The sequence below is a fragment of the Lytechinus variegatus genome, chromosome 14 (assembly GCF_018143015.1).
Source record: "Lytechinus variegatus isolate NC3 chromosome 14, Lvar_3.0, whole genome shotgun sequence".
Lineage (NCBI taxonomy): Eukaryota > Metazoa > Echinodermata > Echinoidea > Temnopleuroida > Toxopneustidae > Lytechinus > Lytechinus variegatus.
Window position 1 is genome coordinate 12,030,604 of NC_054753.1, and position 23,906 is coordinate 12,054,509.

The 23,906-nt window shown below is 36.9% G+C and overlaps 2 protein-coding genes across 3 annotated transcripts in view; one reads left to right on the forward strand and one right to left on the reverse strand.

Moving 5' to 3' along the window:
* The first annotated feature begins 1,134 nt into the window (after positions 1 to 1,134).
* On the forward strand, positions 1,135 to 12,408 carry LOC121427587 (cytochrome b5 domain-containing protein 1-like). The gene is made up of 4 exons (XM_041624052.1): positions 1,135 to 1,336; positions 9,113 to 9,189; positions 10,883 to 11,101; positions 11,533 to 12,408. Exons 1-4 carry the CDS (start codon positions 1,219 to 1,221, stop codon positions 11,761 to 11,763), a joined length of 645 nt encoding a protein of 214 aa, XP_041479986.1. The 5' UTR covers positions 1,135 to 1,218; the 3' UTR covers positions 11,764 to 12,408.
* An 8,809-nt stretch (positions 12,409 to 21,217) lies between these two features.
* LOC121427220 (pre-mRNA 3' end processing protein WDR33-like) overlaps positions 21,218 to 23,906 on the reverse strand; it is a 44,674-nt gene continuing 41,985 nt past the window's right edge. For both annotated transcript variants that reach the window (XM_041623504.1, XM_041623506.1), the window contains exon 16: positions 21,218 to 23,544. In XM_041623504.1, coding sequence (XP_041479438.1) covers positions 22,169 to 23,544 — 1,376 coding nt within the window. In that variant the 3' untranslated portion in view covers positions 21,218 to 22,168. The remainder of the gene's footprint in view (positions 23,545 to 23,906) is intronic.

A 23,906-nucleotide genomic window follows, 5' to 3' on the forward strand; every position in this document is an offset into this window, starting at 1 on the left:
CTAAGAGATGCCACTCCAGTTCTAATTTTTGTTTTGAAATGCGCATATTGCCAAAATTTCTTTGGATTCAATTTAACTGCCTTAGCGATATTTTTTTCATAGTTTTTCTGGAGTCGTCTAGAAGCTGTTTTGACCCTATTACGAAGCCTGTTATAAGTCTTCTTCTTGCTTTCTGTTTTATCTCTAAGATAACGCTCCCAACTCCTATGTTTTTTCTTATATTAGTAAAAGAGTATCTTTATCTATGGGGAAATCACCTTTTTTGCCCCACGATGATGCGTTAATGAAATGCAGAAATGACCAGACATTGCTTATTATGGGGGCAAAATGTAATGATTTTTTAAAGAGTAGGCCTATAATTGTGGTGAGTGCGTGGACCCTCCCCCCAGCCCCGCCTTTCTTCTCCTTACTTTGGTTTGATTGGCAATTACTAAAAAATGTTAAATGTATCCATTTTTCTCTCTATGGTAATACAATTATACTTGTAAGAATCTTCAATCTTGATTGGAGACAGACCCGGAAGAATTTTCTATAAAAATATTTAACAAAAAACTTTATGATAAAAGATTAAGTTAGGCGTAATTTCATCATGAGCGAATATTTTTAATATTGATCCCATTTCATTCATTTATTATGATCCATCCTTATTATTATTATTATTAACCTTTTTTTGCTAATTAGTAGGTAATTCGCATAAAATTCCCCGACGACCAGTTGGTACCGCTCAACACTCCAACCAGAGGCCACAGCAAGAGATTTCTTATCCCACGATCACGCACATCACTACTGAAGGATACGTTCTTCCCAAACACCATCCGTTTGTGGAACGGTCTACCTGAAAATGTGGTCATCTCACCATCGATCGACATCTTCAAGACACGAGTCAGAGATGTCGTCTTAAACTAACTCAAAATATGAGAACAATTTGTATATAGTGTATATGCGTTCGTTTTTGGACTTATTTTCATCGAGCTTTGCTACGAGCAACACGTTTAATTAGCCGATAGACAACCAACTGTTGTGCGACGATACTCCGTGGAGGTTTATGCACACTACTGGAAGAAGAAGAAGAAGAAAAAGTTTATCTTCTGCGGTATCGGTATTTGCAATTTCTCTTTCAGTTTCACCTTCCAAGCTACCATAGCATTCCGTCACTTGGCAACAACACTCGAGAAGTTTCACGTTAAAGTTATTCTAACATCGACAAACGTCGGAAAGATGCGTCCAAAATATTACACACCAAATGAAGTTGCAGTGCACAACACACTAAAAGATATATGGGTTTCTTTTTTGGGTAAAGTCTACGATTTAACACCACTATGTGAGAAATACGAAGGTGAGTTCATCGTCTCAATTTGATCACGGTCCCACATGCTGCTTTTTGTGTAAGTTTGAAAGAAGGCCAACCTGCACCACTCACCCACTCTAGGCGACACCGCAATACTTACCCGTGTTAAGAAACTGGGACTCCACTCACGCGCATTTGGGCCGCCCTAGCTTAGAACTAAGCTTTCTTTCCATAAAAAAGAATTATTCTTATGATTAAATAAATATTACTTAATACATGAATACTGTTAAATCGGTACTCACCGGTTCTCTTTGAATTTTCTGCCAATTTCCCACGCTGCTGGCTACAATTCCGCGTTAAATTTTGTCGCCATAGACAGCTGTTCATGCAACTTTATTTATAAATGGAGCGCCCTTTACGAGAGTTGTTAATGCCGCGGAGAAATCGTTAGGCATTTTGGCCTGTGTTCAAGGCGTAGCTGTTCTATTTTTTTATAAAATTATGTGTGAGATCGAAATCTCAGCGAGTAAACACTCTTCCATATGGAAGAGTGTATACTCGCTGTGATATGATCCCGATAGGGAGGCGCAACACCCCCACCCACATGGGCGCAAACCCCAGGGCCGGGGGACATATCCTCTCACCCAAAATAGTAGGGGGCACATTATGAAATGTCCCCCTACTATTTTTGGTCATTTCGTTCAAAATCGAAATGTATTTTGGAAGAGACGATCTTACTTTTGGCATGCCCCCTTTTTTTGCTTGTTTGCTTGTCAAATTTCTTTTGGTCAAGATGACCTTCTTTAGAGGGTGATAAACCTTCTTTTTTTGTTTGTTTTTTGCTTGTCAAATTTTCCAGCCCCTGGTCCCCCTACCTTTGGGGAGAGATTTCCGCCCTTGCAAGTAGACATACTCTTGATATTGTTTGCGAATCTGCACGGGCGTCGATCGAGGGCTGGGGATGAGGAAAAGCGGTGAGACGAGAAAAAAAATAGAACTTAGAAGGGAAAAGGCGACAGAAAAAAAGTGAACAAAAGAAAAATTAATGGAAAATAAAAGGGAAGAGAAAATAGGGAGAAATGTGATGGGTAAAATAAATTATGGGAAAAGAGGACAGAAAAAAAGTGAACGAAAGAAAAATTAATGGAAAATAAAAGGGAGGAGAAAATAGGGAGAAATGTGATTTTGCGCGTCGAGCTGGCACTATTTGATCTGTGAGATTATGTTTTTGATGTCATTCATTGTATTCACAGCAATAATTATTAAACATTGCGCACGCGCCGTGCGCCGCATGAATTATGTAGATCAGGTGAATAACTTACCGCTACACACGAGCAGTTGCTCTATATATTCTATGTAATATAATATATAGAGCAACTGCCCATTTTTAATGGTCCATAATATACCCACTTTCTTCTTTTTTGGAACGAGTATGAATTTATCTACTGATATACTGAATGTACAATAAAAGTCATTATCATGTATTTCTTGGCATTTCATTTACTTTTTTTACCATAATTATATCACACAGCTGCTCGCATAGGCCTACGCCGTCACAAATAAAACAAAATCTCACTTTTTTTCTTTTTTGGTGGGGGATGGATTTTCCATACGCATACGTACAATTTTTCAAATTATTTTTTTCTGCTATTTTCATAATAAACTTTAAATGATTTCGCCTTTGCACTATTATTTTTTTTAAGACAAAATTACATCATCATCATATCATCGTCACCAACTTCATTCTCATCTTTATCACCACTACCACCATCATTATTATCATCATCATCATCATCATCACCGCCACCATCACCACCACTATCATCTTCACCAAGATAATTTTCATCATCATTATCATCATTGCCATCATCGTCTTTTTTTCTTATTTTTTCTCCTTCCTGCTTTTTTTCCTTCCTATTTTCCTCTTTTTAGAGGGCACACCACCACGCCCCCTTACTGGATATCCGCCTCTAACGTTTGTTGTTGTATATAAGTTGGCGGATGCCTCATGAAATGAAATAAGATAAAATAAGGAAAGGGAAACTCATTAGAAAAAGGACTGAGGAGAAGAAAAAAGAAAGCCAAACAAACAAGAAAAAACAATATCAAAATTTTGTTGTAAAGTCTTCTACGTCAGTTTAATAATTATGTTTTCAATGAAATGAGAACATAAAAAAATGAAACAAGTAAGATGGGCTATACATCGTAGCAAAGAAATAGAGGGAAGCTCCGAGACAATAAAAAGGGTGAGAAAAAGAAAAGACTTTGAAATACTCACAACACGAGCATAATAAAAAAATATGGAATAAGCAAGGACAAGTAGCTGAGGGACACCCCCCCCCCCTCTCTCTCTCTAGTTATTTATGTATCAAACTCGCATACACAAGAATTTCTTACTAATCAAAATATTGCGAGCAAAAAGCACGAGCTGACATTTTTTTAAATATTCAAAACTGATAGAGAGACACATTTTACACAATTCATGAATCATAATAATTATACAACTAGCTTACCAATCGAATCATTCGATTGCGACAAATGATCTGAGAATTAATGCTTTTAGGAATTCATTAAATTAAAGCAAAGTATCTCAACATTAAAATAATTTAGGCGGGCGCAAGGTATCGGCTAATACACCGATAATTTTTTTTTTGACATTTGAAGTATTTTCGGTAATCATGAAAAAGATTGATATTTCATGAAAGCTCAAATCCCGAAGAGCGGAATATTTTTATTAATTGACTTTTTAAAAAAATGTTCTAAGCCCCATTTAATATTTGATTATAAGTCGATGCATTAAAAGCTGAAAAAATAAAGTATTTTGTGTTCCTCTATCATAATTGTCTTTCTCTTTAACCCTGGTTCTTTTTTTTTGGGGGGGAAGCATTTTGGTTAAAAAAAGAGAGAAAAAAGATAATTGCTGGCTTGTGGACGCCCGGTGTGGACGGTGGTAGGACACCCCCCCCCCCCCCCCCCCCCCCCCCCCCCCGTAGTTACGCCAATATGGGACCAAATGATCCTAAATGTCCGAGGCGAAACTTGTGCAATCAAACGTTATTTCTGAATAAATTAAAGCTTGCGCTGTTCAACTTCAATCTCTTTCAGCTAAATTTGCGATGAACGCTGCGTTATGAAATATATAATTATCAACATCTGGCGAAAAGAATAACCGACCGATCACCTGACGAGAACGCGTATTACGTGATCTGCATATCAGGTCCGATCGCGAGTCAGAAGTGAAGGACAACTGCCAAGAAAATCAGGAAAAAGTCGTCAAAATGTAAGTTCCCCTTCATTTCTTTCAATTTTTTGTTACTTATTCAAGAATAAATGTCTCATTAAAGTAAAATTTCAACAAAAGCCTCAAATTTAGCTAGTACTTTTGTTGAAATTACAATAAATTTAGATCCACATAAATCTCTAACCCAATTTTAGCACTGATGTCGCCTATGAGGTCCATACATGTAATGTTTGGACCTCATTGGTACTAGGAGTGCACTCATCAGCCACCAATGGGTTCAAAGCATCTCGCGTGCGAAGGAATATCAGTCGTATGCACGGGACACACACGACACTTCTTAACTTTCTGGGCTTTTGCCCACATAAAATATTACCTAGGCCTATAATTTTATATATCACATTCTGTTATGAAACTTACCGAATCATTTAGATCTTTCCGTGACTTCTCCCAAGTTTCTTTTAAAAAACATGTATATTTTCTTGATCTTTAGTGAAGATATTACGGAGATGAAAACTGATCAGCGTGGATATCAATTTCCATCTAAAGAGGGCGCGCGATTTATATTCATATCAAAGACCCAACAAGGGAAAGACTAGGCACCTACACTATTTTACACGCAAATCGATGCAAGCGTGAAGTGTCCAATCTTTTCATTGTATAGACTTTGGGATACCGTATACGTATTATTGACGTTCGTTAAAGCTTTTAATGCTGGTTTCTTTCCAGGCATGTATAATATTTTCTTATTTTTTTTATTAGTCATCTTTTTTAATTAATTGCAATTTGCAAATAAGTGTTATCATCACCAATAACAATCTTTAATTATGTTTTTAAAGGTATTTTATTTATTGGTGCCCATAATTAGTAAATTAATCATGAGGATTGCGCATTCAAAGAATTTAGATACAGTTATAAAATTACCGAGGAGCTGAATCAAGGTTGTGAAATTATTAGCGCCATCTACTGGCTTCCTTGTATTTCCGTAGAAGAGACAAGAGACAAACTTTCGTTTCGAGGCCTCAATTTAGTTAGAGGCTCTTTTTTAATGATTATGATTTTAAATTATTTTCATATTTGTTGCCCCCATTGCTACTTACCGGCAGGAGCCCCAGTGCGTAGTGAGAAGGAGTTTCGGCAAATATTACTTCAGCAATGAAGCGATGTTTGCCGACTACTTTGAAATCCAGGGTCAAACGCGGTCTAATGTACGAGGTTAGTACATATACTAACCTCGTACAATGTGTGAGTGCCTATCAGCATGCTCAGCTAAGCAGCCAAGCCAAGCCCACTCAAGGGTTCATTACATACTGCCGCGCAAAGAAAAAATCAAGCCTTAGAAGTCATGTTTTGTGGACACCAGAAGTGAGATCGCAGCACGCGCGACCCAGAGCAGTACTGCACAAAGAGCAAAAAATTTCACCCTTTTCACCTCATTCACACAGCCCAAAATGGTCATGGTTTGTGGGGAAAAATCAAAGTTCAGCGCATTTCTGACATATGATCCCATTATCCAATTTTAATGATTTTGGTATCAAATTAAAGAGAATAAAGTGCTCCAAATAGCCTACTTAGTTGACATTTGGTTACTACCCACCCATTCATGGCTACATCTCTGCCTCCGACTGAAGGCAAAGGTAAAAATTGCAGAGGTAAAAATGGCAAAGGTAAAACTGGCAGAGGTAAAAATGGCAGAGGTAAAAATGGCAGAGGTAATAATGGCAGAGGTAAAATGGCAGAGGTAAAAATGGCAGAGGTAAAAATGGCAGAGGTAATAATGGCAGAGGTAATAACGGCAGAGGTAAAATGGCAAAGGTAAAGATGATCATACATCATCATAATTATCATCCATGACCGACGAAACGGGCTATAAAAACTTATTAAATATTATGTTATTTTTACCCCTGCCATTTTTACCTCTGCCATTTTTACCTTTGCTATTTTTACCTCAGCCATTATTAGCTCTGCCATTAATACCTCTGCCATTGTTACCTCTGCCATTTTTACCTGGCACCTCCACTCCACTGGTAAGACTTCTTCATTTAGAGATCTTTGAAAGATGATCGCTAGTGGGAAACTTATCTTTCATGATAACTCGTTTAAAACCCTTGGATGGAAATTATCAGGTCAGGCAGACTTATTTACATTCAATTTCTTTAATTGCTCTTCCACCATTTCTTGTGTAATGTTGATATTTATCAATTTAACATGTTTAGGTAAACTACTCAGGTCTTACTTTGTAAAGACTCTGGAAAATTTTGTATGAAACACTTCACTATTTGTGGTCACTTTCTCACCATTAATATGTTCATTAAAACTGTTTCTTGAATGGAAAGGCCATCTTACTAATACTAGAGACTTATGCCATGGTCACATTTGTTCTACGGCGGCCGTACGGCGAGTCGAAAACAGCCGTTTTAACATTTTTTGTCCAACTACATATCGGTGGTTTGAATCAAAATTGATAAAACGGCTGTTTTCGACTCGCCGTACGGCCGCCGTAGAACAAATGTGACCATGGTATAAGTGATCGATATCAAATAAACAATGAATAAAATCTCACTGATTTCTCTACGAGAAGCTCATCCATTTGTCTTGATTACGTCTGACTAGATCTGTAGTGTTCAACAGTGACAAATTGAAAAAAAAAGAGATCTCACAAAACCGTAGAGGCTTTCAAGCCGTTTGGATGAAACTTTGCTTGTGATACTTTCTGGTAAGGAAGTCTCAATAGCCTCAATCAAGACAAAGATTACAATATATCACAATTCCAGTGCTAGACAAATAATCAACAAATAAAGCCAGAAAAAATAATTTTGGACAATCCCAAAAAAGATAAAAATTGATTGAAATTATAACATTGTAAAACTATCATCGTCAAAATTAATTTAACATTACACTTTTAAAATATCATTATATTTAACACTAGAAAAATATGTATATAAAAAAAGTAAATAGCAAGACAAATTGAATAATATATAAGTCCTATAAAAATATAAACCAAATCAGTGTTGTGAATAATTGCAATTTCAAATGTATGACAGTCATAAAACTAAAGAGAAATAAATACGAAGTTACAATAGATTGGTATGAAGTCTGGAATTAATCATGTGATATACTGTAGATAGTACACCACCAGTCGCAATCCCTTGACCACCCGTTCGCCTGCTTAAACCAGATAACAACAAATTCAGTGTACTGAATGTATTGTTCCCCGGCCGAAACAGGCAAACAGGTAGTCAAAGAAATGTGACTGGTACTGTATGATTTATAGTAAAAAAATAAAATAAACAAACCAAATAATTGTTGAAGTTGGGCAAAATTACAGATCGAATAGTCGTATTGAATGTAGGTGGAACTCAAGTAAGTAAATAAAAGAATATTGGAATAAAAAGGTGACAAATCTAACATAAAATCAATATGATTAAAGATAAACAATAAAGGGGAGTACAAAAAATGCTACAGTTTGCTAATCAAGGGCTGTACAAAATGGGTGTTTGCAAAAGTGAAATGATCATGAAAATGAACATTCAACAAGTTCAACAACAATATGAAAAATATATGAAAATGGCCAGCCGGTATAATGCACTCTCCATCTCCCCCCTCCCCCACCCCCTTTGAATTTGACTTGGTGTTGTGACTGTTTTCGTTATGGTCTTCATTTTATCATCTTCGTGATCTTGATCCTCTCCTTCCCCTCAATCATCCTCCTTGTCCTTCTAATCCTTCTTTTTACCCTGATCTTCTCATCATTCCTTCTCAGTTTTCTTCTCTCTTTTTTCTTTCTCCCTTCCTCTTCTAGTCAGGAGGAGTTGTATGGACAGTCAAAATCATTTGCATCGTCAATGAGCCTATCACTTGTCAGGATAATTGGAACTCTGCATGGCTTCCATCGTCTGGTTGCATGACGATCGGCCAAACGATTGCACAATTATCATCCACTACAAAAGCCACGATGGAATCACTCACACTCGCACTAGTCTAGTGCGAGTTTAGTATTAGTTTACTCACCTTGCACACAGAACCACGTTTGGCAGTGGATTTCTAACTAGTTGGTCTGGTACGCCACTTCTGGCATCCACAACACACGACTTCTATGGCTTGATTTTTCTGTGCAGGGTGGCATGTAATGAACCCTGGCTTGAGTGTGATGGCATGTAACATAAGAAAAAACGAATTTTTCCTATGATTCCTAAAAAAACTTCTTTTGGATTAGCAGTTCACAAAGAAAAGTCCACTTTCTGAAAAAAATTCAAACTTTCAAAAACTGCAGAACGATTACATATTTTGCTAGTTTAATTTTACCATCAATCTTTGGCAAATACTTTTCCAGATTTTGTTTGCATGCAGTTATTGTTGTCATTTTTTTTCTTTTATTTTTTTTTTAAATTGCGATTGATGCAAAAAAGAGCCAGGCATCTTAGAGAGAAGCATTGCATTAACAAATTATTTTAACTGTCTAAACATCTCCCAGCTGTTCTTTATCCTAATAACCAGATATTTCGGAATGGCATCATAACTCCATGCATTTTTAAAACATGTATTCTCTGTTTAAAAAATAAATTTATTTCTCATCTCTTCTGCAGGGAGCACTCTTTTGAAGCCTATTGTTGCCAGTGCTGGAAAAGACATCTCTCATTGGTTTGACAAAAAGACAAATGATGTGAGTAAGCCTAATATTGGAATGGGAGAGGGATGAAAATAATAATATAAGTTTTGTAGCACACTTATCCACCTTGCTAGGTGCTCAAGGCGCTCCTATATTACCCCGGCTAAGCTAGTCTACCAATTCCAGTACGCACAGCTTTGTGAGGATTAACCCCTGCCGGTACCCATTTATCTCACCTGGGTTGAGTGCAGCACAATGTGGGTAAATTTCTTGCTGAACAAACACACGCCATAGCTTAGAATCGAACCCACGTCCTTCAGATTGAAAGACGAGAGTCTTAACCACTAGAATGTGACGCCCCCATTATATTATGTTCAAGCAAATTTATCAATTGTAATTAATAGAAGTAGAATCCCATATTTATTTTCATTTTGTATTCCATGTTGCTATTATGCTGAGACAGGTTTTTGTCTCTTCTGCATAGCAGAGCGAAACTATAGGCGCCGGCAGCGTCAACACCAAATCTTAACCTAAGGTTAAGTTTTTGAAATGACAGCATAACTTAAAACGCATATGGACCTAGTTCATGAAACTTGGCCATAGGGTTAATCAAGTATTACTAAACATTCCGCCTTAGTTTCAGGTCACATGACCAAGGTAAAAGGTCATTTAAGTTTAAGTTTTTGAAATGACAGCATAACTTAAAATGCATATGGACCTAGTTCATGAAACTTGGCCATAGGGTTAATCAAGTATTACTAAACATTCCGCCTTAGTTTCAGGTCACATTCTACAACATTGGTAAGCTTTAACACATAGTAAATTTTCCAGGCTCTCTTTTATACGCCCGTCGTAGATGGGATGTAGTATGGTATCATGCTCGGTGTCCGTCCGTCTGTCCGTCCATTTACTTTTCCTTGTATTAACGCGATAACTTCAGTTTGACTTTACCTAGGCTCATATAATTTAATGTGTATGATATGAGCATAGGTCCCAGGAACCCTATTTATTTTGAGGTTATGTTGTTATATTCTATGGCTCTTCTAGGCATTTCCTGGGCAATTTCACCCTGTGACCTGGGGGGCGTTTCATGAAAGGACTTGTCGGACGTTTTATCAGACAAGTCCCATTTTATCCGACAGTTACCATAGAAACAGTGCCTTTCAGCCAATCAAAATCATGGAAAGATGTCAGATCTGACAACTTGTTGGATGAAAATATTGATGAAACGCTCCCCAGGTGTAACTTTTTCCGTCTTTCCAATAAAAGGAAAGGACAACTCATGTTTTGTTGAAAGCAATGAAAATGATTCATTGGAGATTGAATAATTGGTGTTGAAAATAGGTGCTGGTGTGAGTTTCAACATTTGCAACGTTGGATCTTAAAATTAGGCTTACCAAACAATTATTGTAATGATAACATCTGTAATGTTATTCGTAACGTTATTTGTAGCTGTTTATAGTTATGTATACACATTACTATTTGACGTACTTCAACTCACTATAATGCTATAAAAGTACATACGAATAAGTTCAGTAAACCTCTATAATCTTTTTTTTTTTCAATTTTACTGGAGGGGACATATGGAAGTCTTGCCAAGTTCATTAAAGTGGATGTATATATCTTTTTTTGCTTTAAAGGTAATAAAGTATTTGAGCCAAAGAACCTTCAGAGGGTACTGTACACATTAGGTACACTGTAAAAAAAACTTTGAATTATTGAATATTAATTTTCCTTCCATACACAGATTCGAACACATGTAGATCCTACAACACAATGTGTGTTTCCATACTCGCCTCATGGTCGCTTCGTCCACATCCCACCCCCCTGCCCGCGCACCGACTGGGCCAATGATTTCGGCAGACCGTGGTGGAAAGACGAAGGATACTGTATTGGGATCCTATCCAAGAAGACAAGGATGGTGAAGATCATTAACACTCTGACATCACAGGAACAGATTATTGAGGTAAATAGATTTGTTTTTATAGAGGGGTAGGGAAGGGGTGGGGGACCTTTACAGTTCAAAGGATGTTTAGTTCGTAGCTTGTAACCAGTGAAAAATAGCAAAGGCCTAATAATTCCTACTTTGCTGTATTATCATAGTGTAAGTAAATTTCTTATAACCTTAAACAAATTTTGACAAATTATTATCTTTGCATTAAGTATGCTTGCTAACAATGAAAATGTTAAAAGTTGTAAAAAGACCAGATTTCAACTAAAGCTGATGGGAATATGAAATGGTTGACAATCTGATTTGGCACCCAAGAATAGGCCATGAGCCGGCCTTAAATTTATGCATAATTATGTAACTTACAAAGAGTTTTATGAAAGACACCCGTAAAGTCAAGAGTTAGCATGAAATTCAGATAATGAGCAACATCTTTCATCCCAAATCAGGTTTGCTCTGAAGAAACCATGGATGAAATTTTGCAGAGGTATCTGAAATGGAACCAGCATGCAGCCAGCTACACCTGGAAATATGAAGGCCAGAACCTGGACATGAATAAAACCCTGGAGGAGAACAGCATCTCGGACGAAGATGAAGAATTCTACAAACTCAGCATGAACGATGACGAGTACCTCCGGGCTATCCACCTGTATTTCAACGATGATCTGACGGAAGCCTGATGAGGGAGGGCGGTCGGTGTTTGACCTTATCTTACATTCAAAGACTCATGTTGAATCGTGAAGACACTTTGGATCGTTGTTCAGCAATTTAAGAAGAAAGCGGGACCTGTTTCGTAAAGGTTTTCATCAACCATGGACAGATACATTTCATCTACATGTATCTCACACTCCCTAACCTCTTTCTGAATGCTTTGCATGTGTTTTGTCCACCGAATGTTGACCTCAGAAATTAGAAGACAAATTTAACGTTTTCATGTGTTTTAAGTACCAGGACTTCAACAGCAGTAGAATATCTATACTTTTTTAACATTAAATTTTTTTTATTCTCCAGTTATCTATCTTTAGATATGTTATTCATGTAAAAGTTGTTTCATAATCCCTGGTTCTTTTTTTTTATTGCTGAATGGATATAAATTCTTCATACATGGCATATAATACACCTTTTCCCCATTCAGATTCTTCATCATAATGTTGACGCAGTTTTACAGACAAACCCTTTTTAGGCAGTGCATGTAAATTATGGCTAATTTGATTTTGCAATATTTGCATTTTAATGTCTTTTTGTGACAATCTAACAGGTAGGATTTGAGACATATTACCAAAATAAATATTACTGTAGTATTGCTGTAAACTGAGCTCAGTAACTGCATGCACAAAAATCTGGAAATGTTGCGAGTGTTTCGGAGGTATTTAAAAAAATGCTGTCACGCATACACCATGATCATCTTTTTGTTGACAGCATGCATTGGCTGTGTATTACAAATATATTTCTGGCCGACACCCATTTGTACATGCCCCACTCAAAATCAGCAATATTACCTACATATTATGGAATTAATGCATTTGATCATTCAAGCAATACTATCAGGGGGAAAAGGAAGTAAAATCTCATTTTTGTTCAATAATTTACATTACAATATGGAAGATTCATCCTTTATTATTTTGATATGGGTGACAAGATTTTGGTTTTCCTGCAATCTGGCAAATATTATTTTTGCTATGTCCAATTTTAGATCCTTGCTTAAAATGTTGTAAATATGTATATCACATACAACTATTTGTAAATATAATGTATATTAAATCGGCTTATTTCGAAAGGGTGGGTGCTGTCGCGTTAGGGTGCGTCAACGCGAACGCGAAGATTCGTCCAAAGCCCCCCCGTTTGGCCGAAAGGGTGCGTTGAGAGCGCCACGTCGCGTCGCGTTCACTGGAACGCGCCCTTTCGTCCAAAGCCCCCCCGGTTTGGACGAAAGGGTGTGTTTAATAATAATGAATAATTAAATACAAATATTTATAAGAAAGCTGAATATAAGGTATTTTGTCAAACATTGCCAATTTGCACGTAAAATAGTGGATTTTCAATCATTTAAAGCATTGACAATTTGAGGAAAAGAAAGAAAAGTTCAACTAAGAATAATAATGATAATAATAATAATAATAATAATAATAATAATAAAATCAGATACCCACCCTTGCAATAAGCCACTTGGCGTGAAAATTATTATTATTATCATTATTATAAGTATTATTATTATTATTGTTATTATTATTATAAGTATTATTATTATTATTATACAAACAACACGCACATATTATTATTATTATTATTATACACACAACACGCACACATGCACAACAGATACATCTCACAAAATATACTGAGGCAGGGTCTCAAGTGTAAAATATAGTAAGGTAGGGTCTGAAGAGTTAAACGTTGTGAATGCTGACCCGACATCAATTTTGGCCTTGCCTTTCCAGGACACATCTGCCGTAAGTTTTATAATTTGGGGGACACCAAATATCTCCAGGTATACGAATGTTTTCCTTTGTAATAAATACACACCTGCTAAATATAAAATTGAAGGTAAGTTACTTTTATTTATTTGAAAGAACCTTGAAATCAGTCATAATTTTTACATGTATCAATATCATACCAAAAAACATTTCCACCAAAAAAATCCTCATGCAGCATGCCGTCATTGTTTTTTTTTACCTTAAAAAGAATGTTTGTGCCATATGATGATTTATGTTCCTATGCAAATTTCACATATCACTCGTCTTTTTGTTTGTTCAGCTTTCTTATATTTGTATTTATTCATTATTATTAAACACACCCTTTCGTCCAAACCGGGGGGGCTTTGGACGAAAGGGCGCGTTCCAGTGAACGCGACGCGACGTGGCGCTCCCAACGCACCCTTTCGGCCAAACCGGGGGGGGGCTTTGGACGAATCTTCGCGTTCGCGTTGACGCACCCTAACGCGACAGCACCCACCCTTTCGAAATAAGCCTATTAAATCACCTGTTACTGTGTGAAAACAATGAATAAAGTATATTGTCAGACATGGCGCTTGATTGTATAATATTTCATGTTTTATCCATTGTATTGTAGTTGATTAAGACATAAGGCATGTTACTGGATATTAATGTATTTGACAGGGTATTGGATTTTTTTTCTTTTTTTTTTGCCAAAAAAATTCAAAATCTACATCAATACAACTTGAGGTAACATATAATCTACTGATTTTGAACAGCAAATTCCCATTATCAGCAGGTGAACCACATTTAGAACCAGCAAGCTTCATTAAAAAAAGATATATATAGATATTCTCTGTTTTTTTTTCTTTCCCGAGTAAAAAAAAAACAAGTGGAATGCCTCTGGCCGTCTCACCTGCATCACACGGTTCAATATAGCAGCAGTGCTGACTTTGAATACTACTCTAACTCGCACAAGATGTTCAGTGATACATGGTTACTCTTATGTCCACTTTTTATGAACTAGACCAATAAACTTACAGAGATATGATGGTTATTCACCAAAAAACCCCAACATGGCCAAAGTTCATTGACCTTACATGACCTTTGAACATGATCATGTGACCTGAAACTCAAACAGGATATTCAGTGATACTTGATTACTCTTATGTACAAGTTTCATGAATCAGATCCATAAACTTTCAAAGTTATGATGGTAATTCAACAGATACACCCAATTCGGCCAAAGTTCATTGACCTTTGACCTTGGTCATGTGACCTGAAACGTGCACAGGATGTTCAGTGATACTTGATTACTCTAATGTCCAAGTTTAATGAACTAGCCCAATAAACTTCCAAAGTTATGATGGTAATTCAACAGATACCCCCGATTCGGCCAAAGTTCATTGACCCTAATGACCTTTGACCTTAATCATGAGACCTGAAACTTGCACAAAATTTTCAGTGATGCTTGATTACTATTATGTCCAAGTTTCATGAATCAGATCCATAAACTTTCAAAGTTATGATGGGAATTCAACAGATATCCCCAATTCGGCCAAAGTTCATTGACCCTAAATGACCTTTGACCTTGGTCATGTGACGTGAAACTCATGCAGGATGTTCAGTGATACTTGATTAACCTTATGTCCAAGTTTCATGAACTAGGTCCATATATTTTCTAAGTTATGATGACATTTCAAAAACTTAACCACAAGTTAAGATTTCGATGTTGATTCCTCCAACATGGTCTAAGTTCATTGACCCTAAATGACCTTTGACCTTGGTCATGTGACATGAAACTCTAATAGGATGTTCAGTAATACTTGATTAACCTTATGGCCAAGTTTCATGAACTAGGTCCATATACTTTCTAAGTTATGATGTCATTTCAAAAACTTAACCTCAGGTTAAGATTTGATGTTGACGCCGCCGCTGCCGTCGCCGCCGTCGGAAAAGCGGCGCCTATAGTCTCACTTTGCTTCGCAGGTGAGACAAAAAATTAGGCCTTTTATGTCAGAAATGGCTGTCATGTTATGTTATTTCTCCTGTTTTATCCATCGTCATGTCATTTCCTTGATTAGCACTGGAGTCCAGATCATTACAACGGGATGCAACTGATAATCTATCGATTTAGAACAGCAGGAAATAATCAAATTAATATCCGGCAATTATGTCTCAAAGCTAATCAACTTAATTACATTGGATAAAAAAGGCACATCACCAGCAAGCTTCATTTGTATATATATATATATATATATATAAGCAAAATACATGGTTAATAAAAACAACCGTAGATAGAACAGTTGATCAAATTTTTGCCCATAGGGCTTCATCAGGAAATGATGAATTTATTAGTCAACAACACCAAGAAACGCAGTGCGCTAAACGCAAAGCATAAAAAACAACGCGCTAAGAGGTAAGACGCGAAGCGCAACAGTACAAAAGAAAAGAGAGAGAGAAAAAAAAGGGGAAGGGAAGAAAAAAAAGAAAGCCGGGAGACAAAAGGAAGAGAGAAAACGGAAAAAGAAAACCGACTAGAAGAAAAAAAGAGAGAGAGGGAGAGAATTAGGGGCAGAAATAGAGGACAGCTGGGGAGAAAGAAAGAGAAGAAAAAGAAAGGGAAGATCAACAGAAAGAAAGGAAGAAAACAAGAAAGGGAAGCAAGAGAGAGAGAGGGGGGAGACTCATATATATATATATATATATATATATATATATATATATATATATAATATATATATATATATATATATATATATATAAAAATATATATATATATATATATTTATATGAGTTTAGTGAACCCCATCAGAAAATGAACATATAATAAAGTGTTCAAGTTCTGCCATGTTATAGATATTCAATTGTGAAGTCAGGTGATAATACTCGATGAAGTTGGAAGTTTGCTGGTTCTAACTTTTGGTTTACTTGCTGATAAAAGGACTTTGCTGCTCAGTGAATCATTATTTGCATCAAGTTTTAATGATGTAGGCTATGCCTTTCATGTTTTAATATAAAAAGCTGTACTCAAATGCCCATTAATGTCAGGCAAATATATTCTCCTCTTCCTCAGCTTTATATTTCCTTTCAGTGATTATTTTGTGAAAGTTGTCATCCAACTGTTACCATAGTAACAGAGACACCTGCTGGATGTTTCATGAAGCTGTGTGTTATGAATTGTTGATCCTCTATTGTACTTATGTGCATCAGATTTTCCCCGGGTGTTAAGCTCCTACCAAAGCATCACCAGTCGTTTCTGTGTTACGAACAACTGGTGATCTGTCTTGTAATCATTTGCATCAGATTTTCAAGGGTGTTAAGCCCCTACCAAAGCATCACCAGTCGTTCGTATGTTAGAAACAACTGGTGATCCTATCTTGTGGTAATCATGATCACCAGTCATTTGTAAACCTTGGTCATAACTTAGTTTTATGAAACATCCACCAGGGGAGTGTTTCATCAATATTCTCAACCAATAAGTTATGAGATCAGGGGTCCGTTGCAGAAAGAGTTGCGTTTAAACGCAAGAATAAAAAATCAATCGCAAGTCCCAAATGCGCGCTGTTGATTGGTTGAAAATCAAGTTGCGTATGATTTTTAGAGTTGCAATTGATTGCGACTCTTTCTGCAACGGGCCCCTGACATATTTCCCTGATGTTGAGTGGCTGAGGGCACTAATCCTATGGTAACTGTCAGATAAAACGTGACTTGTCGGATAAAACGTTTTTTCATGGAACACTCCCCAGGCCTCCTCAGCTAATCATAAGCAGGGGTAGTTGCCAGATGTGGCAACTTGTCAATGTTATTTTCTTTCCAAATCTTCCTCTTTTTCCTGTATTTGTTCTATGTACCACTGCATCCTCTTATCTTTTAGGGATCTCTTTTCTATGCTTCTTTTTTCCTCATGTCTTTTTTGACTTTTCAACATCTGTATTTTCAAGATTGTCACTTAGGATCTTTTGTCTTCAAATGGTGCACTATGACATATGCCCGGGATGTGCAAGCAGTTTATAACTTAGGCTCGCCCAATGAGCAACTGATCATTTTCTTGGTTACTTAATGAGATTCACAATCTTTCTTATTTCTATCAGCTAAAAAAAGTTACGAATTGCGTAGACTAAAACTTGTCAAAAAGCAGCTCTATATGCATTTTTGTTAAAGAAATGAAATATAATTAGGGTTGTAGCAGTTTCAATCATACCTAGAAAATTGGGGTACCTCATTTAACACAAAAATGGGTCACCAATCATAAGTCAAGATGAGCATAACTTAAAGGTCAAGTCCTACCCAGAAAGATGTTGATTTGAATAAAGAGAAAAATCAAACTGGCATAACGCTGAAAATTTCTTCAAAATCAGATGTAAAATAGGAAAGTTATCAGTGACATCTTTAAGTTTCACTTATTTTTCACAAAACAGTGATATGTACAACTCAGTGACATGCAAATGAGACAGCCGATGATGTCCCTCACGCAATATTTTTTTTTATTGTTTAAATTGTACAATATTAATTTTTTACAGATATGACAATAAGGACCAACTTGACTGAACCATTTGTTATTAAACAATGCTTATTCCAAATGTTTAAGGAGAAATTAATCATTGTTTCAATTGACAATGAAAGGAAAATTAGAACATGTCATATTTCATATGATAAAATAAAAAATAGTGAGTGGATGACGTCATCAGTCTCCTCGTTTACCGGCCAGGATGGACACATAACTGTTTTGTGAAATTTAGGAAAGCTTTAAGATTAAAGTTTCTTATTTTACATCCGATTTTGATAAAATTTTCAGATTTTAGGCTTGTTGAATTTTTCTCTTTTAACTTAAATCAACATTTCATTGGAGTGGACTTGTCCTTTAACAAGCCACAAAGGATTCTCTAGCAAAGGGTAACTTATTCGCTTTGGTTTATCCCCTACATCTATACAAATCAAGTACTACATTGCTAATAATACAGGACAATATAAACAGATATTACCACAAACTGAATATTTAGTTCTTGTTTATTTTATGACAAGATTCATCTTGTCACAGTCACTGAGCTGATAAAGAGAAAGATATTCACAAAATAAACAAAAAAAAGATGGAAAAAAGTGGTTTGTACAAATTCCTTATGAAAATACTGAACATGATCACAGAGACAGACAGTAATACATTATATACAAGTACATTGATATCTGCAAAATGTCAAATGTTTTTTCTCTTGCCCTCAGACCCTATGTTGAATGGGAATTTCGGAAATAAAAAATAATTTTATATTCATATATCCATTCTCTGAGCAAAATGAACAATATACACAGAATATTATGTACATGGTAAAGTTCTATAAACCTTCAGAACAATGTTTGGGATGTGCTTGAGTGGAGAAAAGATCCTGAAAATATCATCCAACATGCCCAAATTAATGATGTAGATTTCAACTTACTGTCCGCTGGGGCATTTATGCCCATACATTTGGTCTACGAACATCGTAGGGTGCATGATCATTGATTATCGTTCAATCCAATCTACAGTGGCGGATCTAGCTTTTTGCCTCAGAGGGGGATTTGACAAGTTGCTGTGACCCAATAACGACAAGCTGCAAAGCAATGGTCCATATTCTGAAGTCAAGTTTAAAGCAGACCCAAGGTCTAACTCTGTACTAAAATTATGGGGAGCCAAAATTGAAACATTCTCTTTCTATTATATATTTCTTATGTTCACAATTTGAATTCCTTTTGCTTTCAAAATGAAGAAAAATACTTCAGATATCATTCCCACACAATTATGAACAATTTGGGAGTCATATGAGTTAATAGATAGAATGTGTACTGTTAGGGATTTGTGCCCTAATTGGCTGTCCATAGTTAAAGCACAATTTTAAACCAGAGTTCAGAATATGAGCCAATGCATCCTACCTCCCCCCCCCCCCTACCCTAGATCTGCCATTGTTCTACTTGGGTGACTCATAAACAGTAAACAGGGAAGGTGTTGGAGTTTGATCCCATATTCCTTTCTTAAACATTTTTAGGGAGCCTGAAGTGGGGGTTTAAACCCCTAACCCCCCCCCCCTTGATCCGCCACAGATCTACATGTATGCATGACCTCTGGACAGCCATGTCTTTAGACCTATACGATGCCTGAAACAAGAAGCCATAACATGAACGAATACACACCCATGCCGAGGCAAATTGAAGAAAACATACTCTAAATACTAACTCTTCAATTAAAGGTAATTACCATGGTGACAGGACCAACAACCTATAAAAGTGAATGATTCCATAGAAGTTACCATAATGGTAAGTTTGATGGCACAGAGCCTCTTAAAGGGGAAGTTCACCCTGACAAAAAGTTTATTGTAAAAATAGCAGAAAAAATAATATTTCTGAAGGTTTGAAAAAATTCATCAAATAATTAAAAAGTTATTAGAATTTCAATTATTTGATTTGTGACGTCATATGCGAGCAGCATTCCTACATAGCGAATGGTAAAAAATCAATGAAATGTCATTTTCTCAGAAAATTGAAAATGGTTTTCACTGTAACTTTTGTATATCAATACACAAATCATTTCACACCCGATCATGAAAAGAAAACAAAATTAAGTCATCAGGAACCATACAAAATTTGAAATTCATACATTTTATATTACATAACACATGGGGCAGCTGCTCGTTTATGACGTCACAAATCAAAAATTTTGAACTCTAATAACTTTCTTACTCTTTAACGGATTTTCCTCAAACCTTCACCAATATTTTTTACTATTTTTTCTGCTATTTTCACAACAAAGTTTACTTTAGGGTGAACTTCCCCTTTAACACAGAGGTTAGTAATTCATCGCTAAATGAAATGGCCGATCAAGTTCATTGTTGCACGCGCATTTGCTCAGTAGAGAGACTAGGAATGAATCAGAAATATTCTTTCATATTAGCGTTTAATTGCTAACCTTTGTATTATGGGTCCCTGGACACCATGGCCGTATTCTGAAGTAGGGTTTATCTTAGACCATGGTCTAACTTTGTGCTAAAGCTATGGCAAGCCATAAATGTCAAAATTTTTATTAAGTTGTATGTTTCTTACGTACGTCTACTGTGCTCTTTCCTGATTCATCGATAGTGAAGACAATTATCCATTTATACTTCCTACACAATTATGAATGATTTGAGAGCCAAATAGGTAAAATATTATATCTCTAATGTTAGTGATTTATGTAACAATTGGCTATCCATGCTTAAACCACAACTTTAAATATGAGTTTAAGTTAAACCCGACTTCAAAATATGGGCACATGTCAAGAAAGTTGTAAGCACTGAACAGGGGAGTGTTTTATGAAAGGACTTGTAAGACGTCTGACAAGTCCCATTTTATCGCTGTTACCATAGGAACAGCACTTCTCAGCCAATCAAAATCAAGGGAAGTTGTCGGATCTGACAACACGTCGGACAAAAATGTTGATGACACGTTCCACTGGTTGTCATTTTCTGCAACATTTCAGAAAAATTCTTGATTTTGATTGTCTGGTAAGCAATCACGTGTCCCTATGTTATCTGTAAGAATGAATGACAACTTGTTAGTGCTGACAACTTCCATAAAATGGTGCCCTATTCTGTACACTATCACATAACACATTGTCCCTATGTACTGCATTGGATGGAGTACTTTTGAAGCCTTGACTTGCAGGTGATTGAGCACGTTCAAAACTTTTTTGCGAGCGCGTCTGATTCTGAGATAGTGCAAGATACTGTCAATGTAGCAAAAATAGTCATGCGTAAGCCAAACGGAATGCTTGCACGGAACAATGTGACAGGACCTTTATACTTTATTACCAAGGGCAAGGGAGAATGTCATGAAGCATCTTGTCATTACTGTTCACCGACAAATGATATGAAGCTACCAAAATTGTTGCATCTGATTGGCCAAGAGAAGTATTGTCATGGAAAATGAGATAAGAACGTTAAAAAAAAATCTACACGAGGGGCCCATTGTAGGAATAGTTACGTTCCAATGCATTTGCAAGTTTTAAATGCATATTTCTGATTTGGTTGGATATCAATCAGAAGAAAAGAAGGGCTGAAAAAATGCAAATAATTTCATTCTTCAGTGTAAAAAAAATAAATATGTAAACAGGAGCTGAAAATAAAAGTAAATGCTACATTTAAGTCAGGCTAATTTTAGTCTGAAATTTCACAAATAAAAGATTATCAGAAGATCTTGTATTTATAGTTCATAATAATTGGACTCATATATTAATTTGGTTGGTCTATTTTGAAGTTTATAAAATCTTGGCAACCTGTCCTTTGTAAAGTCTATCAATGTCCAATATATTGTGCCAGCATGAATTGAACATTCCCAGGACCTTCTTGCCTCAAAATTTTACATCTATAATATATCCAAAACAAAGTCAAAATAATTTTGATAATTTTACAGGCCCAATAACTTGGGCCTGTAACCTCCTGTGATAAAACTTACATATACGTGTCAATGAGATTTGTAGATGTAGAATATGAACAATGTTGAAGTCAGGGAGCATTTGTTCATTTTCATTAGAAGTGACAAGTCAACAAAAAGAACAAAAATATTCAGAAATAAGGGAGCCCTGATGCCATAGCCAGTAAAGAAACTTGCATCATGAAAAGAAAGTATGGAATTTTACATTAGTACCATCCTACCACATTCCCCTCCCCCTACCCCTTCCTCTTCCCCAGCCTCGACCCCTACCCCTGAAGCCACCCCTTCCCATATCCGGTCTAAATCCTCCACGTCCTCTCATCCCCCTACCCCATCCACCACGACCTCTAAACCCTGGTCCTTCCTCCATCTCTTCAGGATTCTCTTCCCAAAGTGTTGGATCTTCCTGCCCACCCATTTCCTCTTCTTCCCACGGTCGCTTCCGGTGAGGCAAAGGTGGGAATTCCTCATGATCCATTATTGGGAGTTGTCTCTCATCGAAATCTCTGGCAGGGTTTCTGTATTCACCGGGGTTTGGATGTCTAAAATCTGTATCCTGAGGTTCTTGAGTTCTTGACATGGGGTTTCCAATTGACATCAAAGGAACAGGTTTGTTACGTAGGTCTTGGTCTTCTGCACCAAGCCCAGGGAGTGTATCATCCTCGGGGTTTGTTGGAGGAAACCTACGATTGTCCACATCATGCATGGGCATTTGTTGATCAAAAGGATCACTACTGGGCCCATTAAAATGCTGCGGAGGACCTTGCCGGAGGTCTCTGTCTCCCATGTTTTCTAAGTGCTGAGGCTCTTGCCGCAAATCAACATCCCCATGTCCTGCACTTGGAATTCGCTCATCGCGGTCCTGTCCAAAGCCTTCAGATTGTCTCATAACAGGTCCATTTCTCCGCTGCATCTCCTGCACGGGTGGTCCTGGTCTTATTTGAGGTCCACTCATGGGGCCACTCCTCGGTTCTAGCGGTGGGGCTGATGATCCACCCATTGGTCCTTGTCTCATATCAACATCCCCATGGCGAGGGGCTTGTCTCATATCAACATCACCCGTTCCTTCTGTTGGTTGCGGTTCAGGCAGTAATGCTTCCGTTGGTTGCACCTGCATAAGTGGTGTGGGTTTTGGCTTTGTACTCGGAGTGCCTGCTGGCTCAGGCAACAAACCTCCACTTTTACCAGGATCTGGCAACAAACCAGCACCTGATGGTTTTGGTCCTGCACTTGACGGCTTCACTCCTAGCAGACCTTTACTATCTGTCCCATTCTTAGGAGTGGAATCCCCTTCAGGAGAAGGTGCCTTTGCAGCCTTGGACGTTTCTTTTTCCTTTTTCGTTTTCGCTGGTTTGTCAGGAGTGTTGGCAACCTTGGCCTTTTTGGTTGGTGGAACGGCAATGGGCAGCTTGGCTAGGTGAGCTGGCAGAGGCTTTTCCGTTTTTCCCTCCTTCATGTCAAGCCATCTTACTGCTTCAAATGGCAGGAGACCTCCAGCCCTCAGTTGCTTGGCGAAGTGCGGAGGGATGTGGCCTTCTTGAAGTAGGACAGTGATTGGATTAACATTTGGTTTGATGATGGGTAACACAGTACCTGTCAAAAATACAAAATTAATTCAGTTACTAATATTCACCTAGTCCTGTTTTTTAGGTAATTAACCCTCTATCAACTTAGACCATTCTTTTATAAAGTTCTTGCTGTCAGCGTTTTCCCAAATGAGAAATTAATCTACACAATTATTGCAGCTTTTAAGATATTTGCAATAAATTAATTTGAATTTCAAAACAAGGTAATAGAATGAAATTATATTTTGTCATTAATAATATGGACAAAATTAGATGAAATCAAGCAGGTTTAGCTATCAAGATACTTAAAAGGATTCATTTTATACACACTATTAAATACCAAGTAAGGGCTCCCAGCTTTGCAAGAAAACAAAATTCCCTGATTTTTCC

Bases quoted from the DNA above. Each gene is read 5' to 3' on its own strand.
- LOC121427587 (XM_041624052.1), top strand. From the start codon at position 1,219: ATGCGTCCAAAATATTACACACCAAATGAAGTTGCAGTGCACAACACA. The intron at 1,337-9,112 runs GTGAGTTCATCG...TCTCTTCTGCAG, and splicing joins ACTATGTGAGAAATACGAAG to GGAGCACTCTTTTGAAGCCT. The intron at 9,190-10,882 runs GTGAGTAAGCCT...TTCCATACACAG, and splicing joins TTGACAAAAAGACAAATGAT to ATTCGAACACATGTAGATCC.